A 23,482-nucleotide genomic window follows, 5' to 3' on the forward strand; every position below is an offset into this window, starting at 1 on the left:
TACTTCAAAGGATTGCTGTGAGAATTAGTGAGTTAATATACCTAAATTGCTTTGCATACCTTAAAGCACTATATAAATGTTAGTTATTGTTATTACTAGAGTAATATTTCAAGTGCACAGAGTTATAGGCAGTTGGATTATACAATGACTCTTTAGAGAATTTTCCAATACATAAATATTTCAAAATAAAAGTGAAATAAAAATATTTTTTGTACAAGTAGTTCATTGTAATTGAGAAAAGATAAAAGAAAAGATATTACTTGATACTAACATTCTATATATAGTAAAAACACAACCACTAGCTTTTTAAATTGTAAACAAAAACATTTTCAGCCCTGCTAAGATAGAAAGAAATGTTTATTGTTGCCATAAGGAATTTAAATTCCTTAAGGACAAGGACTGTTTCATCATGGTCTTTCTTTCCCCAATGTTTGGCACATAATAAAGACTTAATTAATACTTTTTGATTTATTGATTTGGATATGACCATTCTTTTCAAAGTATAATCTTTAAGTATAAAGTATTTTTAAGTATAAAGAATCTCAGTTCATTTTCCTTTTTGTATATAATGTTTATTTACCAGGGCTTCTATTTATCTTATTTTATTCTTTCCAGTATGTTTTCCTCTTTGAACCATTGTCTTTCCAATAATACAGCATATTCCAAGTAGTACTAGAATACTGTATTTCTTTATCCTGAAAGCATTATATGAACATTCTAAACATTATCTCAGAAACTCTCTTAAGAAGATTGGCTCTAGGGGCAGCTAGGTGGTGCAGTGTGTAGAGCATCAGTCCTGAAGTTAAATGAATCTGAGTTCAAATCTGGCCTCAGACACTTACCACATCCTAGCTGTGTGACCCTGAGCAAATCACTTAACCCCAATTGCTTCAGACAAAAAAAAAGAAGAAAAATATTAGCTTTATATAAAAATAAGATTAATAAGAATTTTAAGTCATTCATGTTTGACTTAAGGATTTTTACTTTGTTCTAGCCTGCTTTGAAATTAAAACATTTTATTTTCATTTTTAATCTATGTAGGGGTAATTGTATCCAAAAAGGACTTATTTTAATACTTTCAAATAGGGAAGTTTCTAGAAGCCTTGTTGGATTTTAACTTTAAAGGATGAGATATAGATTAAATTTAAAATGCTTTTACATTAAATAAAATGACTATTTCAGAAGAAATACAACCTCTGGCCAAACTAGAGGGTACATAGTAGTGTTATGAATTGATACATAGAGATGGCAAAGTTTTTATTTTTCCATTCTTCCCATATCTGCAGAGAGAGAGAGAGAGACAGAGAGAGAGAGAGAGAGACAGAGAGAGAGAGAGAGAGACAGAGAGAGAGAGAGAGAGAGAGAGAGAGAGAGAGAGAGAGAGAGAGAGAGAGAATCTAACATGTTTAGCATATTTTCTAAATTACTTATTAGTTTTCTGAAATCTTGTCCTTCTGAGGAATATTTTTATAAAGAGGGGCAAAAACTTGAAGCATGAATCAGTTTCACTGTGCTAATTACTTTAAGTCCAAAGTTTATTACTTTTAAATATTAGCTACTCAAAGTGATTCATCTGGAGATCAAAATGATTAATCCTTCTCAGTCACTATAAATGTCAGCCACTGGATTAAAGGATTTAGATGGTCATGTTTTCTCAACCTTAAATTTTTCTACTTAAAGACATAAGTTAAATAGCTCTGGTTTATCATTGTTTCATGTTAATGTTTTTCTCTCAGGCCCCCTCTCTATGCTCCCCTGCCCGCCTCACTGATTATTAACTCTCTAGGCAAGTGGTTCTTTCTGGATTGGAAACCAACCTGATATGTAGATTACCTCAACCAGAAGGTAGGGATAGATAGATGTAGCTTAGAGCCCTCCTCCTGACCCAGTGGGAATAATCCTGTCTCTCCCCTACCTCAGCCTTGATGGGTCTAATGTACTGAGCTCTCGCATACTTCTAAACTTGAATCATAGGGCCTTGCCGCCATGCCAATCTGGGATCCATATGGGGAGTCACCAGAGTTCAGTTTCCCATATGATTATTAAATACCTGCTGCTGCTCCATGTCAACTCATAAAAAAATATTTACACCTCTGCCCACTGTCCTTTGACTATCAAGTGCCAACAGATGGGCTAAGCACATTATTGCTACTGTGCTTTGAATTGTTCTATGGGGATAATTTATTGAGAAAAAAATAAGAAGCAAATTAGTTTTCAGAAAGCTTTTGATAAAAATCAATTGTCTTAAAGTGATTTTTCTAGATACAAACTGTTGCCTACATCAGCATTTGTACTTCCTGCCAATCAGCGGCCGATGCCCTCCATTCACCAGAGATGCCCAAGAATAACCTCCTTGTTCAAGTAAATACACAACCTATTTCTATTTCATTCTACTAAGTCTTTCATTCCAAAGCCACTTGGTCTTCCAAATCAGAGAATTAGACAAAACCTTATCTTAAAGATTAGGCCAGTTCTACAGGGTCATTAATCCCACTCTCACTTTCTCAGATTGCAATAAACGCAGCAATTTGCTTTCTTTGTATCTCACTACTTGGTGGAAATACACCTAAGTCTCCAGTGCTATTTTCTACCAACAGAGCCATTATATATCACAGAATAAAGGTCCAAGTGATCTTGCAGTGGAATAGAATACTGTTCATCAGAAGAGTGTTTGAGAGGGAAAAAAAAAAATCTAGGTTAAAAATGTGTAATAATGGCTGCCTGAAGCAGATTTTGGTTTAGTATCTCAAGATCTTTAAGACAAATGTTTCCATGAGTTGGGGTGTTAAGAAGATGAAACCAAATCCAGATCCAATTTGTTAAGTTTTTATAATGAACAAATACAAAATCTACAAATCAAATCTCTATTATTTTGCTGACTGTCTAGATTTTTAAAAGTGCAGGAGAAAGTGTTGATAATACTGATTAAACTTAAAGGTGGGTTGCTTGTTGTTTTGGAAAGGTGATAGTTAAACATTTACAAACACATTCCTACCATTTCCTCCTGTCTATCTTGTATGTATATAAATTTTGCATGTTTTCTGTAATGTGCTCTCCTGGCAGTTACAATTACTAGTCTGTCCTAGACCCACCAGAGTACCTTTGACCACTGTCCTTTGCAGTGTGAACTCTAACCGGCTCACCTCCTCTGAGGCCTTCAAAGGTCTCTGGCCACAGTCTCTTGAATCTATAGTTTAATAACCGGTAGCATACTCAAGAACAGCCACATGTAATCTTAAAAGCCTTTATTATACCTACTCACATAATGCCCTGACTGATGCCCTGACTTGTTGGTTCCCGAGTGAACACCTGGTCAGAAGACCCACGTGTTCACTACCAAACTCCTTACCTCTTTTGGCTACCCATCTTGGCTTGGCCACCCAGGCTAGGGAACCAGGGTGAAGAGTGCCAGGTTAAAGAGAGCGACTGCTGCCTGCAGTGGGCTTACATAGGGCCTGTGAGGTCATACACACAGCCAATCAGCGAGAGAGTCACCCATTATGAAGCTATCTCATCTTGGACAGGATCCCACCTACAAGGCAGTCCTAATATCCACAGAAATTACTTCTGGGCCTCAATCTCCAGATGCGCTGTGGCGCCACCCATTTAAAGGGCCTTTACAGTTTTTCTTCATTAGAATGTGAATCCTTAACTCAGTTTCTAGCATATAGAAGTCACTTAATCAAAACTGGTAATAGAATTTTACTGTACAGACCTTCCTATCCTCTTAGAGAATTGGCTTGAATAATGAGAGATTTAGTGACTTGCCTAGGATTACACAGTCAGAAGGAATAAGATGCAAACAGATAAAATTTTGCAAAGATCTATGCAAATAAAATATTTACCTCTATACCAAACAGCACTAATAATTTCTTTTTTTAATTTTATTTAGAATTTTTTCCACAGTATATATGCATGAGTATTTTTTTTATAATATTATCCCTTGTATTCATTTTTCCAAATTATCCCCCCTCCCTCAACTCCCTCCCCTTGATGACAGGCAATCCCATACATTTTACATGTGTTACAATATAACCTAGATACAATATATGTGTGTAAATACCATTTTCTTGTTGCACATTAAGTATTAGATTCCGAAGGTATAAGTAACCTGGGTATATAGACAGTAAGCACTAATAATTTCATTTAAAATAATGGAAATAAGAAAATCTGTAGTTTTGTGTGAGGGAAGTGTGGGAAAAGATATTAAGGTCCAACTTGATTATACTAAAAGGTTTGAACTGGAATGGATAGAATAGGTAAAAAGCCAGAGTAAAAAGTTTCATGAACATTTACTAATGGGGTAATGGCCTAGACATATACAAACATGAGAAAAGAAAACTATAAAATGACATAGGAGAACATTGATTTCATAATGATCAAATAAGTGATTGGGATAAAATGAATACTTTAATAATAAATATATGGGAGAAATCACTATGGAGGAGGATGATGAAGATTTTACATATATATATATATATATATATATATATATATATATATATATATATATATATATATATATATATATATATACACATATACACATATGTGCATGTGCTTACATAAATGCGTATATATACATGTGTGTGCACTATTACAATAGGAGAATAGCAATAGAAGAAAAGCAATGTGCTTCGGTTTTTACTCTCCCCTTCTTATTCAGTTTAAATTAATTTTCTGATTAATTTCTTAGTCTATTCTAGTTTGGAGATTATTACACTCAAAGACAGACACTTTTAAAAGACATAAAATAACCACTAAATGAAAGAATAATCTAAGATATAAGAAGCAAAAGATTGGAGGAAAAGGTGCTTTCCAAAAACTAGAATCTGTGGCAGAACAGCATTCCTTCAAAAGGAAATATGCCTAGAGATGTTAGTGTACAGTGTGTTCAAATCAGAAGGAAAAAGGGAAATGGTGCCTCATTGGAAAGAAAATATTAAAATAAAATGAAGAGGCATAGAGACAAAACATGCATGTTTTATCTGGATTAGTCAGAGAGTTTTAGATAGATAAAAGAAAAATATTTAAATAAAAAATTGTAGTAAGTAGTACATCGACATAGCAGGACCACAAAATCCAACAGAAACTTTTTTTTTTTTTTTTAACCATTAAGAACTTCATTTATTTTGGAGATCTTATCCCAGATACCTCCCCTGGACACCCATCCTCCCATTGCAGACCTTTTGGCTTTACTACTGGGAAATAGTAATGCCAAGTCCAAATGGAAAACCAAACCACTGAAAGGAAGGTCAGGTGCCAAGAGCTCAGTGTGCTCTTAAGTCTCCCTGTGTAAACGCAAGAGTATCTCACTTACATGCCTTTTTCTTTTCAGTCCTCAACAAGAAGCAGCAAGATTCCTTGCCCACTGGCAAGTATCACTCTGCATGAGCTTCTTTGAAAATGTTCACCCTGCAGTGACTGTGTTGTACACTCTGCAGGACAAAGTGGCCAAGTTGCAAGCCCCATGTTCTCGTTCCCTCATTTTATTACCTCTGATTAAAGAGGTAGCTGTCTCCTGTGCCATCTGGGATAAAGCATTTGCTCTATTGCCACCCTAGAATTTTTCAAAATTTGCCCTACATTTTATTTTTAATATGAAGTTAAAAAAAAAAAAAAACCACACATACAGCCTTTTTAGTCTAATTTATTCAGTTTTTCTTTCATATATTTTCAGATTTATGGCAGCAGTAAAAACAAAACAGCTAGTCTAAAAAGAGGCTAACTGGTATTACTCATCACATTTAATCCTATTTCCTTTTTTTGTTTGTTAGGTTAATTCTCACCCTGACTATTTGTCTACATTTTAAAATAGTAATCACAAACACCATCTTCACCCCACCCTCCAATTAATACTTAGTGGTTGAATTGGATAGGAGATGGGAAATGGGTGGGTTTTACAGTGAGGAACACTTTCAGATACAAATCTGGTCTCAGATTTGTGACAATCACCAGAGGTGTGACCAACTTTTCATTCCCAAGGAACTCTCTTAAGACTGTAAATTCTGAACAATGTATTAATCTGCATTGATGGAAGGCATTTTCCACACTGAAACTTCACTTTCCTGATGAAATAACAAATCCAAAAAGGGGAGGGGGAAGCAAGAATGCTAACAAAATCTATTGTATTCCTGAGCGTGAGTCTATCAATGATAGAAGGCATTGTGGAGCCAAATTTTAATAATAATAATAATAATAACACTAAAGCAACAAAGAAAGAAAACCATTAATGTGAAGACTATAAAGAAAAGAAATAGGTTTTTAAGAACAGTGTAAAGCCCCGCTTCTTAAACTATGGTTTGTGACCCCATATGGGGTCTCTTAATTGAATGTGGGGGTTGCAAAATAATGGCTTATTATCAGGTGTTTGATTTGTATACCTATTTTATATACCTATATATTCAGAGTCATACAAAAATTTCTCAGGCAAAAAGGAATTGCAAGTGGAAAAAGTTTAAGAAGTCTTGGCATAAAGTATCAAATTGAAATTCAGATACAAATGGGGACTACAAAACCATTTTAAAAGATACCTGCAGGCCACATATTGATTTGGTTTTGAAGTGTAACATTATCAGTGTTTTATTGTATTTTTCATGTTAAATATTCCCAATTACACATTTATTTGATTTGGGTTGCACCTGAGGGTGTTCGGGGTTGCACATGGGTAGTGAGCCTTTTGACTGACACCTCTGATGTAAAGGATGTGATTCTTTGAAATTAGATAAAGTTGGAAAAAAAAGAAAAAAAAATAACACAGGAAGTAATACTTTTATCACCTCTCTTGAAGTCATTTTGAAATACATTATCCCTTCTTTTCTCACCTCCTCTCTTCCCCACATGCTCTAGTGTGGCTTCATGGCAAACTCAATGATTCTCACTATAGCATTCCACTGTGGCTTTCTCCTCCAGCAAGAACCTTCTTCCCTCTTCTTCACCTCCTCCCCTAGACCTGTCAAAAACCACATCTAATTGACCCTATTTTGGAGCTCATCACACACATCTAATGGATGAAGGTCAATTCTACTCATGGTAGGGCTCTTCATTTAAAGCGGAGGAATTGTGTTTTCATTTTTTAAAATTCTTAATTTTAATCCAACACACATAAATACATATATACACACATACACATGGGCATGTGTGTATTTCCTTTAGTTTTGGCCAGCCTTTTGAGAAGCAGCCCTTCCATGAAAATCAGTTGACATCAGTAGCTCTTGGGTTTCCCCATATCATAGAAACTTAAGAAATCTTGGGCACAGTATAAGTGAATAACAATCACATGGTAGAGATTTAGCTCTAGATTGAAAATGCATTCAGATACCTGGATAACAAATAACAGAGGAGAGTTTGCTGCTGCTTGTTTTCTTTCACATCATAGATTGTGAGAAAGTCAGTTACATGGAAAATGTTTCAAGTACTTTACAGAAATTGGAGAGGGCATTGTTTTCATTGGGTTTTAGCTTCTAATCCAAATCCATCAATTTTGATGTTTATCATAGGGAATGGGCACAGAAAAAAGAAAGACCCCAAGTGTCTGGTTTTGGTTATGGTTTTTGTTTTTGTTTTTATCCATTTGTATAATTAGCTTATCCTCTTAAAAAGGGAGACAGAATTAGCATGCATAATGTAAAGGTCTGGATTTAAAAAAAATTTTTTTTTAATTTTGGTTCTTATTCTCTTTTAAATTCTGCAAGAAAATAATGATGAAGGTATGCTTCCCATAGCTTCTGTATTAACTTTCTCCAATTCATACTGACCTTTTTGATTTCATTGTCATAAATACTATGCTTGTTAATTTATTTAGGCTATCATAAAATACAAACTGACCACACTGCCCACTTCATCCAGATTCCCTACTTTCTAACACTTCAGTAGTCTGTATTTTTCCATTTTTTCTTTTTCCCTCTAATGTTTCTGTTTTCTCTTTTTAAAATTTACCACATCTTTAGTACAGCTACTTATTAAAAATGTCTCTCTGATAAGCAATTTGATTTGTAGCTAATTGTAGCAACTGATTTTTTCATTATTCATGAGTGTCTTTGTCAAAATACATTTGGAATTCTGACAGATAAAGCTTACTCCAGTTGCTGATATGACCACAGCAGTAAAACAATTAAGAACTCTTAAAAAAAAAAAAAAAAAAACCGAGGCTACTAACATCTTTTTAATTGACCGAATATTTGCTCATTCATTTGTATTTGTATGCATTAAATTTATTACCACCACAAAATCAATGTGCTCATTGATTTCAGTGCATGCATTTATAAACTACATTTGCTCCCTTCTTAATTTTACATGTATATAATAGATGTGTGAGCGTTCAAACTCGGGCCAATTAAGGAATGTGGAATTTCTATCAACATCAGAAGGAAAATATGAGAAATATTAAATTATTTGACTATTGTTTTGAGTATTTGAATCAGTGGGTCAGTGCAAATATAAAATTTTACAATGAAAATAGTTTTGTTTTGTGATAATTACTGTAATAATAACAATAATGATGATGATTTTTATTACTGGGTGGTTTACAGATATCAATCTTTGCTACTCCTACAAAAGACCAAAAAGAGAAAAAAGAACAAAAAATCCTGATCATTGTCATAGCTACACACAAACATTGTCCTCGATTGTCATAGCTACACGCAAACATTGTCTCGCTCTCATTTCCCAAATATATCCATAAAATATATGGAAATTTTCAGGAAAGAACATAAGATGGAGAAAGTCATTAATATCAGTAGTAATATTTAAGTATCACATAATTTAAACAATTTTGTTTGAAGTTATTGCACTGCCGTGCATTTTATTGTGTTCAATTTATTAGTGAAGGTCTGTAGGGGTTCACTGGCATTTATTTTTCAGGAAATCCGATTTTGACATTAGGCTTTAAGTACATAATATGCCTACTTTATTTTTAGCTAGTACTTCATTTTCAAGAATTGCTTCACATTTATCAATACAAATGTTTCCAGGTATTTATGAAAGGAAACATGTGGGACCTCACAATGTATTTCGAGAGGGGCTATAATAATTCAAGTTCTGAAAGACAAAATGTTTATTTATTTACTTTTGGTTCTGAATTAAGTCAGGAAGATTTAATAAAGCCTGCCTGAAGTCTTGTTTCCATTTAATGAACATTTGATCCTTGTCCCTTGCCAGACTAATCACCTCTGGATGCTAGTGATACTGTTATTCAGAACCTTAGCCAGACCAAAGATAATCCTGACAAATACTTGCTGGAGTTTTCACATTTGGTTTGAGCAAAGTTCTGTTACTCATATTTAATTATTTATTTGGGTTGAACAGGCCCTTCGTGGTTTCTGTAGTTTTTGCCACTTTTCTTAGCCTCCTCAAGCTGGGTGCTGATAGACTTAAGCAGCTGACATGAGCTCTCTAAAATGCCATTATATGAGCTGTCCCAAAAGCTGAAGCTTAAAACTTCAGTAAGACTTGGAAGCCCCTGTACAAAGAATACTAGAACACTATAGATAAGGAACCACTTGTCCAGAACATATGCAAAGCTTAAATAAGTACCTTATGCTGATATGATAGCTGAGAAACCAGAATGCTTAAGAGTGTTTATTTTTAGAGAGGCTTTCTTTCTTTAAAAAAAACAAACAAACAAACAAAAAAACAATCTCACCTTTTGTTATCTTTTTTTCCCCCTAATTAGGACAGAATTTTACCCTAAGGCAGTTAGGAGTTTGTGAACCAGCAACTCGAAGAGGACTGGCATTTTGTGCGGAAATGGGGCTCCCCCACAGAGGTTACTCTATCAGTGCAGGGTCAGATGCTGATACAGAAAATGAAGGAGTGATGTCCCCAGAGCATGCCATGAGACTTTGGGGCAGGGGGGTCAAATCAGGCCGAAGTTCCTGCTTGTCAAGCCGGTCCAACTCAGCCCTCACCCTCACTGATACAGAGCATGAAAACAAGTCGGACAGTGAGAATGGTAAGTTTAGATTTCTGTCTTTTATTTTGGTTTGGTTTGGTTTTTATAATGGCACTCACTGATTCTTTGATTTGGTTGATACTTTGGATTTAAAAAAAAAAACACAACAGTCAAATTGGAGAAATGACCTCAAATATACATATATATATATATACATACATACATATATATATATACATACATACATACATATATATATATATATATATATATATATTTGGGGAGAATCAATACTTACTATCACTCGGCTAAATTATGTGAGCCTGATGTTTGTGCTATATTTTGGGGGAAAATAGTTTAACCAGATTTTCTTAAAAGGATAAAAAAGGAAAAGATTGGCTTTGACTTATCTTAAACCATGTTACCTGTTATCCTCAGTGGAGTAAAGAAGCAAGGGTGACAAAGTTTATCCTCCAGACCAGTTTGCAATCAAAGATGTCTTTGTAAATTCCTCTTGAAGACATCTCAAAGAAGTTGCAGAATCTTAGAATGGATGAGTGAGCACATAGAATAGTTTATTAACAGGACTCTAGTGATTGAAGAACAAATCTGATTGTGCTTTAAACTTACCAGTTGATGAGAGCAATTGAAATCGTGGTAAAGAGGGGAGTGTGGCCTTTGATGTGCTTTAGAGACTGGATTACTATGCAATTAAAATTTACCCCCTCCCCCAATAGGCTTTCTGAAATCGAAATAGCAGCTTGGCACATTGTAAAGACAAACGGTTTTTATTCATTGTTAGGACCTTATTCTGTTGCTGGTAGGAAAAGATGTAACAAAGATCAAAATTTATTTTAATATGATTTTAAGTGCCCTTGATTTCTAATAATCTTAGTTTCATTTATTTATGTGGAAAGAATATGGAGAATTGAGCTCTAAGGTACCACATGACAGAAGATACATTTTTCTTAAGTATTTAATATAAACCATGAACTTGAGGGCCCAGTGTAATTATTAATGCTTTGTATATATGATGCATTAAAACTCAGAGAGAAAAAAAAGGATAAAGAGGGGATTGTATGAATGCAAACAGGGAAAAGGGCTGTTTTTACTTCTGGCTTTTAGTTGAGTTGTTGTTGGGTTTTTTTTTTGTTTGTTTGTTTGTTTTTTGTGCCTGGCAACCTTGTTGGCTCTGGTCTACAATAAAAAGACAATAACTATTGTTAGATTTCAGAATCTGCAGTTTCCTATATCTTCTTAAAGAAAAATTTGCCCCTTTTCTTGCCTTATTATATGTGCTAGGTGGCTTAAATCAAAATCATCTTCATCACCATTGGAACATTTTCTTAAAACGTTTCCACGTAAAAGTTAGCCCATGCCTGGGTTGAAGTAAAAAAATATTTCTATAAGAAAAGAAAAGAAAGCATAATTCTTTTGATAAAAGTAATTTGAGAGAGAAAAATAGACCATGTAGGGTTTTTTTCCCCCTAAAAAGAAGATCACCAAAGGCAGCTTTGATACTTCAGTGTACCAGAACTGAAGTTAGGAAGACATGAGTTTAAATTGTACTCAGATAATTCCAGGATGTATAACCCTGGAAAATCACTTAACCTGTATTTGGTTCATTTTCTCACCTGTAAAAGTGAGAAAAATTAAAAAAAAAACACAACTATCTCGCAGAATAGCTGTGAGGATCATGCAAAATAATATTGCTAAAAGTTCTTATTTTAATATCTGGCATATAATAGGCACTATATAAATACTTATACCCTTTCATTTCCTCTTTTTTACCTCACTTATCCTATTAATTCAAGGGATGTATTCATGTGGATTTTCATGCTGAAATCCAAAGACTCTAATTCTAACTACATAAGATAAAATAAACATATTGTCCCTTTTCTTGGAGGCATGTAAACATGCAAAAAAATTGCTCTAGTTCCATTCAAATCACTTGCTCCTAAATTATATGACCAGAATGTCCTGGCAATGATAACCTTTTATTATATTGTTCTTAAGTTATCCCTAGACAATTTTAATGTCTCTTTATTCTTAAAAGTAAAAGAAATGGAGGAAGTTATATTAACTACCAATGTCATATAATGCTTTTCAAGATCAAACATAATTAATTTCCCCATTAATAAGACTCAAATATGTTCATTTTTGCAGCTTTCCATTGATGCAACACAGTGTTTTCTTTTTCTTGCTTACTGTGTGATTTTAAATTATCCATACCTGATGTCCCTCTCATTTAAGAGAGAAATGAAAACACCTTTTTCTAGAGTTATCATAAACTCCATAGGTGTTTTGTTTTATTTTAGTTTTAAAATTAATCATTTTTCTTTCAATTAACAGGCATTTATTTTCTGTTTTCTACTACATCTAGTCTCCCTGGAAAAGAAAAGAAAAAAAAAACTTTTTAACAAATACTTGTAATCAAGACAAACAAATTCCCATATGGGCCATAATCTAAAAATATGTCTCACATTCTGTATCACCTCTCTTTTAGTATGTGGGTAGAATTTTTCTTTCATCATTGTTCCTGTGGAATAATGGTTTCTCATTCCCTCTGTTCAACAGTGTGGTTTTGAGCCAGATGAAATTAGGGACTTTTGGTAGTTTGAACATGTAATCAATCTATTTAGTCACTTGAGCTCATAAAGCTCATAAAAAAAGATGAATAAAGTTATTGATGACATTTTGGTAACTCTTTCCCCAAAATCACTTTATTAAGTAAACCAACTTCTGCTATTTCCGAGGACTGGAGTTATCTATTTAATAAACCTTTTGGAAGGGCCCTCAAACATTAGCTAATCCTCAGACATCATCTAATCTCGCCTTTCTCATTTTACAGGTGAAGAACCTGAGACCAAATGAGGGTCAGCATTCAAATGACTCCCTCTAACTTCTCAGGGGAGCTAGCTGGTATGATGCATAGAGCACTAAGCTCGAAATCGGGAAGACTCATCTTCCTGAACTCAAATCCAAACTCAGATACTCAGCAGCAGTGTGATCCTGAGCAAGTCACTTAGTATTGTTTGCCTTTGTTTCCTCAGCTGTAAAATGATCTAGAGAAGGAAATGAATTCCAGTATCTTTGCCAAGAAAATCCCAAATGTGGTCATGAACCCAGACACAACTGAAGAACAACTCCTAATTTCATATTTAGACAATGCTCTTCATTTTATACCATACTACTTCTGAGACAAATATACTAATAAATCATAAGTTTGAGAGTTAGAAGGAATTTGCACCATCATCTGGCTCAACTTCTGGGGGTTTTTAATGGATGACAAAATCAAGCTCAGACAGGTTAACTTCTTAACCAAAGCTACATAGGTAGCAAAGAGCAGAGCAATATTTGAACCCAAATCTTTTGACCCTCAACATTGTTTTCCAATAACATGATGAAAGAGAGTTATTTTGTATACATCCTACAGGTATAGGTCATAGGGTTTACTTGAGACTAATATGTACCTCACAAGGTTGTTATAGGAATCAAATGAAACAATAGTATCTATAAAGTGACACATAGTAAGTCCTTAATGCATATGTGTGTTCTCTTCTCCATTCAAACTAATTAAGGATAGTCTAATTTTTTTTTTGAGAAATAAGAGTAAGCTTTTCTTTGAAGTCATCAAGATGCATAAAAATAGAGGGGGAAAGCATAAAATTCTTTTGGGAACATTTGCTTGAGATTATGGTTTTGACATTGGGTCATTAAAGAACAATGAAGTTATTTTTAAAAAATAAATTCACCATCTATATTCTAGTTTTCTCTGTGTTAAGATACTTTTAATGCAAAATCTCACTGTTCTGAGGAATATATGTCAAAATACTTTCCATTTCAGTAGCATTTCTTTCTCCCTTTAATTAGTCTCTTCATATAGACTCCAGTCTGTAAACATTAAAACATTAGACATTCCTAACATAAAATTTAATCGGATACTATTCACTATGACTCCTAACAATGGCTCTTCTAGCCCCTATTCTTTTTGTTTTCTTTTTTCAGAAAGTCATTTATTTCTTTAACTGGATTTTCCCTTCTCTTCTACTTCTTCTCCAATATTCTAATTTATGTTTCGCTCTTTACACCAGTCTAGAAAGTCTCCTTGGAAGTGGTGTGTGTGTGTGTGTGTGTGTGTGTGTGTGTGTGTGTGTGTGTGTGTGTGTTAGATGTGAGATAGAGAGAGAAGAGAGATGATAGAGAGAGAGATGAGAGAGAGGAGAGAGACGTAAGTGAAGAGAGTGGAGAGAGAGATAGGATCTAGAAGAAGAAAATGGACAATGAACTCCCCATAATGATTAGCAGCAACAAGAATTTGACTCCAAGGCAGTTTCTTCTATGGATTTAAGCATTCGATTTATTTATTTTTTTGGCATGTGGAATAACTGTGAATATAGATTTTTCCCCAATATTAGTAAAATTATGCAAGTACACTGCCTGATGTTCTAGTTACAGCTTCAAAGAAGAGTTTAGTCACTAAAAAAGGATTAGATTTCATTTATTTATTGATAGAGAGGCCAACAGTCCAAGTGCAGAAGGCGCTAGAACTGCTGTGAGGCTAATGAAATTTTGATGGCCTTTGTATCCCTTGAGAGTAAAAAAATATATATATTCCGACCATGTCACAAGTCTCCATATCAGTGGAGATGCAAAACAAGCGATAACATTTATTCTCTCTTGCCCTATACAATTTCCACCAGTCTTGGAAGAGGGAAGCAAAAATAATTTTTTAAAAAAGTTGACAGCATGCATAATATGAGTTTTATGTAGAATTTAAAATGTAAATCCTACTCTAAATTAAGGGTACTGGAGTAATTCCTCCTTTGACATGTATTGATTTTTTTGTTCCAAGTCAAGTACCTTGTAACCAGGGCAAGTACTGGTGATGCAGTGATTTATGTCCTCCAATTAATAGTGGTTCTAGTAAGCTGTTGAAATGTGACAAAATAAATGTGATGAGGCTCCCAAATCAAAGAGAAAATTACCAGCATGCCCTACATATTTCAGGTCTCTTCCCTGTCCCCAAAGTGTTGTTACCAGTTTCCTCATAGAATTCTGATGGCCCTGTTTTGAAGTAATCTGACCCCTAACCCAAATGCACATCTCCATTCTGGGGAAAAAACAACAACAACAACAACAAAAAAAAACCAAATAAAAAAAGATCTTTTCTGTTAAGGGGAAAAAAAAAAAGCAAACCAAAAACTCTCCCCAAAAATTGAGTTGAAGGAAGATTTCTTTAAATATGTACATGTGAATTAGGGTCCCAGAGCATATGATTTCTATTCTTTATTCTCTAAATGAACAGATTCACTTTATTTCAATAGAGACCAGCAAATATGGTTCTGGGTCTTTACTGCCTCTTCATTTACTTTCCTGTTTTCCCTCCTATACTAATAGCCACACCTTCTTTTAATTTACTGCAATTAAGCAGAGGCCTATTGAGAGGTGTTGATAATTAGCCCTATGGCTGGAGACTTCAAAGACTTTAGTCTTCTTGTGGCCCCACTGGCCAAAGAAAATTTCCAAAGTAGCTTTCTCCATTGATAGCCTCTTACTTATGCAGTCAATTAAAGGCCATTTAATTGATGCAGATCAGTTTACACAGTGGAATAAATCATTTGAAGTCTTTATTTCTTACCTGGGGGTCTTAGCAATATACCTGTTTCTGATGCCACTCTAATTGGTGCAGACCAGGTCTTCTGTAGCAAATCATGATGACAGAGGATTTGCAGGCTTGTTATTAGTATAACACCCTTGGTTTTTTACATGTTGGAAACACTTTTCCAGGAAAAACTGCCGTTAAAAAATTTAGAGAAAATATATTCATGACCAGAGATAGTTAAGGTCTAACAAACTGAATTACTGTAAATATTGTATTTTAAAATGGAAAAGGTGTATATTTCCTGAAGGAATTGTATAAATTATTTTATTAGGAAAACTTAAATCAACTGTCAGAAGAGGATTGTAACTACCAGTAATACCAATTGCCAAAATAAATTTATGATTATATGGGGCAGATTAATGAGTTTACAAAAAATTGTGGGAATATATGGACCATACTACGTTTCCCCTTTTCAAGAGTGGTAATTATAGGTGAGGAAGTTTGAAAACATTGACACTTTTCTCAGATGTCAAGAATTTCCAAGATTCTTGGGAAAAAGCCATGGACATTGGACTTGCTCATTATTATCTAAACATAATATGCTTGTAATACATATTCAAGGCATGCAGTAACTAAGTACCTTTAAAAAAAACAACAATATTCTTTATGGAGGAGGCAATATTTTTTCTTTTCCTTCAGGCACTGTCTTGGGTGGTGCTAATTTTTTCCAATTTAATTCAATTCACCTAACATTTATTAAGCTTATACTCTGTGCCTTGAGGCAGTTAGAATGCTCAGTAGACAGAATGCTGGGTCTGAAATCAGGAAGATCTAAATTCAAAAGGCCTCAGAAATTGATCTTGGGCAAGTTATTTTGTTTTTCTTAATCCCCTATAGAAGGAAATGGCAAAGCATTCCAGTTTCTTTGCCAAGAAAACCCCATGGACAGTATGGTTTATAAGGCCATGAAGCGTCAACCATGACTGAACATTCCTAGGACTAACCATGGCATTTGTATAAATGATAAAATGAAACGGTTTCTACCCTCAAGAAGCCTACATTCTAAGAGAGAATAGAATAAGTAATTTCTTGAGGAAGGGAAATAATTAACTGGGAACTTTAGGATGTTACTCATGAGAGACAGCATGTAAGCCATACTTTGAAAGGAAATTAGTATTTTAATGACACAGAAGTAGGGAGAAAAAAACATTCCACCTATGTTTGAGATTCTATAGCATAAAAACAGTCATTAATTCTGTTATGGGTATTTGGAAATGTAATGGCAAAAAAGAATATAGTTCTACTTTGTAATGATAGAAATGCTATAAGAAATCTGTTTGCAATTATTTAATCAAAAATTAAATCAAGTACTCTCTTCCAAAAAAGTCAGTCTCACATATATCTATATACACACATATAATTGAGTTACTTAAATTCATGAACCTTTCATGTCTGCACTATAGTTTCTAAATATGTTTTCAGAATTAGAGGTCACATTTCTATAGCTATTTTAGATTTACATAATGTTTTCCTCATAACAAGCCACTGAATTAGAGAGTAGCTCTTTTCTCATCATATTGTCTTGGAATCCTTAATACATGCATAGATAATCCTGATAAAGATTTGGAAGCAATGAGAAAACTAGCACATAGGTCAGTAGCTACATATGTCATTTTGATTGCCTTTAAAAAATAATGATGATGCTTGTCATCTTTCATTATCTTCTCTCTTCTACCTATCTTGATAAGAGATTCCCAAGTTCCTTCAAAATTGTAGCACTTCTAGTATGAATTTCTACTATGTGCATTTGATGGAATTCAATTGTTCTTCGTGCCTTCCTTGTGGACTACTTGAATGACATCTTTAATTCTTTATAAAGCATATCAACTATAGATATAATTAGAGCCTAAATTTAATAATTCCACTGTAGGCGGTGATGAAAATGTCTTACTATAGAAATATGTAGCTAAATCTGTTTCATTTAGCATTTACTTGCATTCCTTCCCTTTTTATTGACAAATGTTCTTATGATGATTTTTGCAACCTGGGTGTCATATCAGGCTTTCTTCCTTTTACTATTTCCCTTTCTCTTATGAGGAAATTCTGCTTTTAATCTTTATTTCTACTCCTTTTAAATATGCAAATGCATTTGTAATCTTAACTACCAGTATTCTAAATTATTATTATTATTAGCATATATCTTGTACCAATATAGTAAAGGGTCAATGAAATTATCTCAGAACTGCAGAGTAGGAATACAATGAGCTCACTTGGAGACCTTCTCTAAGTTGTTTGACATTCCATGAGTATCAGTGCATCACTCCTGTTCGAGGTTCTCCATATACAAATGATCCATTTCTTTTTCCAGTGAAAAAAATTTCTTCTCTATGGAAGATTTATGGAAGAACAAGGACAAAAATTAGCCAAAATGAGAAATCTTGGATAGTTTGTTATCATCACAATTGAATTGAATACCCAAAAAAAGATTTCATAGATCAATTGCAGTAATAAAGGGTGTTTTAAACATGAACAAAATCCCCATTACACATATGAAGAAATTGAGACTCAGAAGTTTAAGTGATTTGCCAAATGTCACATAGATATTAGGAACAGAACTGATATTTAACCTTGAATTAATCTGTTTTCATCATGCCATCCTTCCTCAAACATTTAACTGTAATTCATTAAGAACAGTGATCCGAAGTGGTTGACATAGATTTTGTCTTGAAGTAACCAAAAAAATGATGTCCTGAGTATCAGAGATATGCAAAAGTGTTCCTCAAGCAAACATCATATTAACTCTTATTGAATCTACTCTCTAATTTCTTTGTATTTGTACACAAAACGTAACAAACAATGTGGTTCATCTCTTAGTAAGCTGTAAATATGTTTTAAATTCCAGGGTTAAAATAAGAATAAATCATGCTATGTCCATGTCAAAACTGATGAAATTGGTGGTTTTCATTTTGATTGTGTTTTTTATATCCTTAAAAACAATTATAGCAGTAAAATTATTTTAATTGATAAATTAAATTAATTTATTGAGTTAACAAAGGGCAATAAGTATGTTGAATAGAATTTATTGATAAAATTATCATTAACAAAAAGAAAAAATTATGAAAAACAGGATGAAATATTTTGTTGTTCATTTAAACAATATTCAAACATTTGGAGGATAATTTATGGTTTAAAAGACTTTGTATTTTCACATTTCAAAAAATTAATCTGATATCAGAATAATTTCACTTAACCACATAATTATAGTATGTATCTCTCTCTATGTGTGAAAATGATTTCCATATTTATGGAATTTTTACATCTGGAAAGATAATGAAAATTATATTGAATATTTTCTTAGAAGGTTGGCATTCAGTTTTTCTGGAATTAATGCAGCATAAATAAGTTAAGAGCAAAGAAAAATTGAAATATAGTAAGATTATTTTAGGCTAACCCAATTAAAGAGCAATCTGAAGTAAGGGAAAGACTAAATTAAAATTATTGCTGTTTTTTTCAGTGCAGTATTTTTACTTCTAGACCATATAGTAAGTTGAACAAAGTTAGCAAAGTGTTACCTAGTGAAGATTCTTGGGAAAGTTGCTTTAATGACTTAAGATATTCAGAAGTTTAAGGAAAAATGATTTATTCAAGTCATAGCTGAGTGGCTGGGCTAGGACTATGACCATGTTCTTGGACACTGATATGCAAAATGATGTAAAAGATATCAAAAGTCAATAAGCATTTATTAAGCTTCTAATATATGCCAGGCATCATGCTGAGTGCCAAAGATAATAAAAACAAAAGTAAAAACAGTCCTTTCTGACAAAAAGTTCACAGTCTAATTGGCAAAGGGGAGGAGAGAGATAAATAAATGATTACAATATACATATATATGTGTGTGTGTGTGTGTGTGTGTGTGTGTGTGTATACGTAAACACATATATATGGGATAAATTGGAGGTAAGCATATGCAAATTTATACACACATAAAATTTAGATATTTTAAAAACAGTTTCTTACAATTTTTTTCACGTTAATATTTTGTTCAGTGCTATAGATAAGATTTACAAAGCAGACACATTTTAACCTGTTACTTCCAAATTATTCTAAACTTGAAACTATTAAAATCCAAATTAATGGTATTTTGATATTATCGATGGGCTCTATCTTAAGACTTTTGTAAACTATGTAGATATTATAAATCAATATTTTATTATTTAATAAGCCTGGATTGACAAAGATAGTTAACAACTTTGAAATATAAGCCATCAATGATCAATGTAAACTGTTCATTTTCCACTTTGTTTTGACTATTTTCAGGTATAACTCTATATCAATGTCCTATGAAACAAGAGATTAACTGGAATAAATAAGGTAATACAGTGAGCGTTGTAGAATCATGTCCTAGTTAAAGATTAAGTTTCTGTATTTTGGGGTTTTTACCATGGTTCCTTTAGATATAAAAAACTGTCCAAAATTTTTTTCTGATTTTACTGAATTTCTCTCTTAAAAAGAAAGAATATGTGTGTGATGCTTATAATAATAATTTATATAATCTATAATAAACACAATTATATAACATGTACATATACATATTTTTATTTTAAAATATATTTAATTAATTCATTTTTTCTCTTACAACAATCATTTCATTCTTCCCCAAATCTCCCTTGTGAAAAAGCAAAACAATACTTGAAAATATTCATTGTAATGACTATAGTTTGTGAATTATAACAATAGTTCTCCATTTCTCTACTGTTAAGTGTAGAGCTATATATTTCACCATTCTCCTAAATAGCCATTGTAATGTCAATTGCTCAGAATTTTACTTCCTTTTAATAAACTTTTCCCTTACTTTGTTCTGCTCATGTTTGTTCTTGGTTATGCTTATTCTCTCTGTATCAGTTTATTCAGATTTCCCCATTGTTCTCTGAATTCCATTCTTCTGACTTACTATTTTTGTCATCTCTGTCAGTTGCAATTATTTCATTTTTCTTCCTTAGCGATTTTAGGCCTTTTCTTCCCCACATTTGTAATTGACAATTTGTAAATTGTTCATTTCTTGAAACTACCTGTGGGAATGTGTGTTAGAATTGTATATTTGTGTCACTTCCCTATAGTAATTTATTCTAACAGATTTTGAATCTATGTTGAACTATATCAAACATTCGTGTAAATAAAATAAAATAAATTCTGCTTTTGTAAAATTCAATTAATTCCCCCAAATATATGTTGAAAATATGTAAGGCTTTGTATTTTTAGGAATGCAAAGATAAGTAAATAGAATTCATACCCTTATACGGACTACATCACAAAGTCTTCTTTCTTTAAAATAGGTATAGAGATGGAAAAGTTTCCCTTAGCCTAATGGGAAGAGTTGTAGATTTAAAGTTTTAGTATCTGGTTAGTAGGTCTGATATGATAATGATTATTGTAATAATAATAGCATTTATATAATGCAAAGTTTTTTGAATGTATTAATACATTTGAGATTAATTAGATATGAATTTAGTTTAGACACTTGCTTGTTTCATCCTCAGTATATAAAGACCAACTTGCTTTATCTACTTAACCAGCTTCACAATAAATGAGATTATAGACATTAAAGTATTTCAGTAAATTTAATAAGCTATGTAAGCTCTTTATAATGACTAACTGAAACCTTGAGATTAACCCTTTCATCTGCCACCATCCCACATAAAGAAACTTAAAGATATTTTTAAAATAACATTACAAATCCAATTTGCCATCAGTCATTTGTTTAAAAAAAATCCCATTTCAAATACCATAAACACATTAATTTTACAATACTCACCAAAAAAAAAAAATAGACAAGAATGTCAAAAGAGATAAACCAGAAGTCTAAGAGAAACATTGCCCAGTTGTGAAAAGTTAGTGGTACCTGTGATCCCTCTGTGTCCTTTCAGAGAATGTTACACCCAATTTGGAAGGTATTGACTTGTAAAACATTTATTCTGACAGACCTGGTGAATATCAAACTAATCAGTAGGAAACTAGCTTGTCCTTCTGACTGGTTTATATAGGAGTGTTAAAGTTCATAAACAAAGATCTTAAAATTTTTGACATATAGCAGATGGAGACTCCTAGGAGATTTGAAAGTGCTTAGATGAAATGTCAGCTAGAACAGAACACAAGCATGAAACATACTCCTATAATAAGCTGTCTTGTGGACTACCTACTCAGGTGCCTATGTATAGCTAGAATATATATGGAAATGTTTAAATGACCTAGTAGTGTAAGGAAACCCCCAGATACAGCAAAGGTTGCTAGAATTGCTTGAGAGTTGTTTTCTGTCAAATACTTTAAAATCAATTTAAGACCCTCATTAGTTCCCTTCACAGTGATAAAACATAATAATTCTCCTAATTATAGGTGGTACAGTGAATGTTTAGAGAGCTGGATCTGGAGTTTGGAAGAGCTTAGTTCAAATGCAGTATCAAATACTTGTCAATAGGTGCCTCTGAGCAAGTCACTTAATCTATGTGCCTCAGTTTACAACTCAGAATAATAATAGCACCTATCTCCTAGTGTTGTTCATATTGGTAAAGCATTGTGTAAACCTAAAAGAACTATATAAATGCTAGCTGTTGTTGTTTTATTATTGCCATTTCCAGTGATTGCTCACATTTAGACAGCACTTTGAAGTTTATATCCTTATGATAGAGAAGATCAAATCTAGTAATTTAGATTTATACGCAGTATCAGTAACCACAAAGTACAAGCTCCACTTTTTATTAGTAGAGGACAAATAAGAGACTAATTAAACAGTAAGATTCATTTTGAGGAACATTGCAAGTTAAAATTGAAGAGATAAATTGAGGCCACATAAATGAAATGTAAGACTTTTCTCTTATCAATTATCCTGTATTTATCTTATTCATACATTGTTGCCTTCACTTTGGCTCCCCCCTTTAGATTATGAGCTGCTTGAAAATAGGAATTATCTTTTGCTTTTCTTTGTATTCCCAATGCTTAGCAGATTCATGACATATTGTAAGTACCTTATAAATGCTTACTAACTGAATAACTGAAGCTTAATTCAGTACTTATACATAGGGTAGATTTAAAAGAGAATAACAGACAATATGGGGCAGATAAGCGGCAAGTGGATAGAATGCCAGTCCTGGAGTCAGGAACACCCATCTTTCTGAGTTCAAATGTGGCCTCAGATACTATCTACCTTTGTGATCCTCGGCAAATCATTTTACTCTATAAGCCCTCAGTTTCTAAATCTGTAAAATGAGCTAGAGAAGGAAATGCTAAACTATTCCAGGATCTTTGGCAAGAAAACCCCAAATAGGGTCACAAAGAGTCAGACACAACTAAATGACTTTACAATAACAATAGAGGATGCAGGACAAGTAAGGTTAATGTCCCTAAAAATAGTCAGAAAGAGATATATCATAGCAATATTTTGAATGAAGAATTGAATTGAATAAAGAAGGATTCCTGTGTCTGATTTGATATAAAATATAAAGGAGAGAGAACTTAAGATAATATGAAGTCTTTGAACTCGAGGGACATGGAAACTGATGGTTCCATTGTCAGGAAGAGAAATCAGTTTAGAAAGGAATGATAGTAATAATACTTTCACACAGAAATGTCAAAACTTACTACTTAATTCAAATTATAGCACAAAATAATCTCTTTGCATTATAGCATGTGAATTGATGTACAGTATGTGAAAAATATGCTTAAACACCTTCTACCTTCCATGGAACTTATGGCTGTAAATTCTAATTTTCCGTAACTTTGGAAAGCTGCCATTTATTGAAATGATAGATCAGAACACTTCAGAAATGATTTACTACTTAAAAAGGGGCTTTGATTATGTTCATTTTTTCAATAATAAATCTTTCCCACAAGATAGCACAAAAGATAAATGTAGAAATTATGGAGTATGTCATTGTTTTATTTTAGAACAAGATTAACAGCGCATGGAAGCAGAAAAGGATGCAGGCCCCAAA

General features: G+C 33.1%; 1 protein-coding gene across 15 annotated transcripts in view; it reads left to right on the forward strand.

Annotated features, from left to right (window-relative positions):
* The window catches only part of TENM3 (teneurin transmembrane protein 3), a 3,351,339-nt gene that overhangs the window by 2,788,221 nt on the left and 539,636 nt on the right, over window positions 1-23,482 (forward strand). For 14 of the 15 annotated variants that reach the window (XM_074276236.1, XM_074276245.1, XM_074276241.1 and 11 more), the window contains one exon: window positions 9,674-9,952. The exons of the other annotated variant lie outside the window; for it this stretch is intronic. In XM_074276236.1, the coding sequence (XP_074132337.1) occupies window positions 9,674-9,952 (279 nt within the window). The remainder of the gene's footprint in view (window positions 1-9,673; window positions 9,953-23,482) is intronic. 15 annotated transcript variants of the gene reach the window in all.

This window comes from Sminthopsis crassicaudata, chromosome 6 (assembly GCF_048593235.1).
Source record: "Sminthopsis crassicaudata isolate SCR6 chromosome 6, ASM4859323v1, whole genome shotgun sequence".
Lineage (NCBI taxonomy): Eukaryota > Metazoa > Chordata > Mammalia > Dasyuromorphia > Dasyuridae > Sminthopsis > Sminthopsis crassicaudata.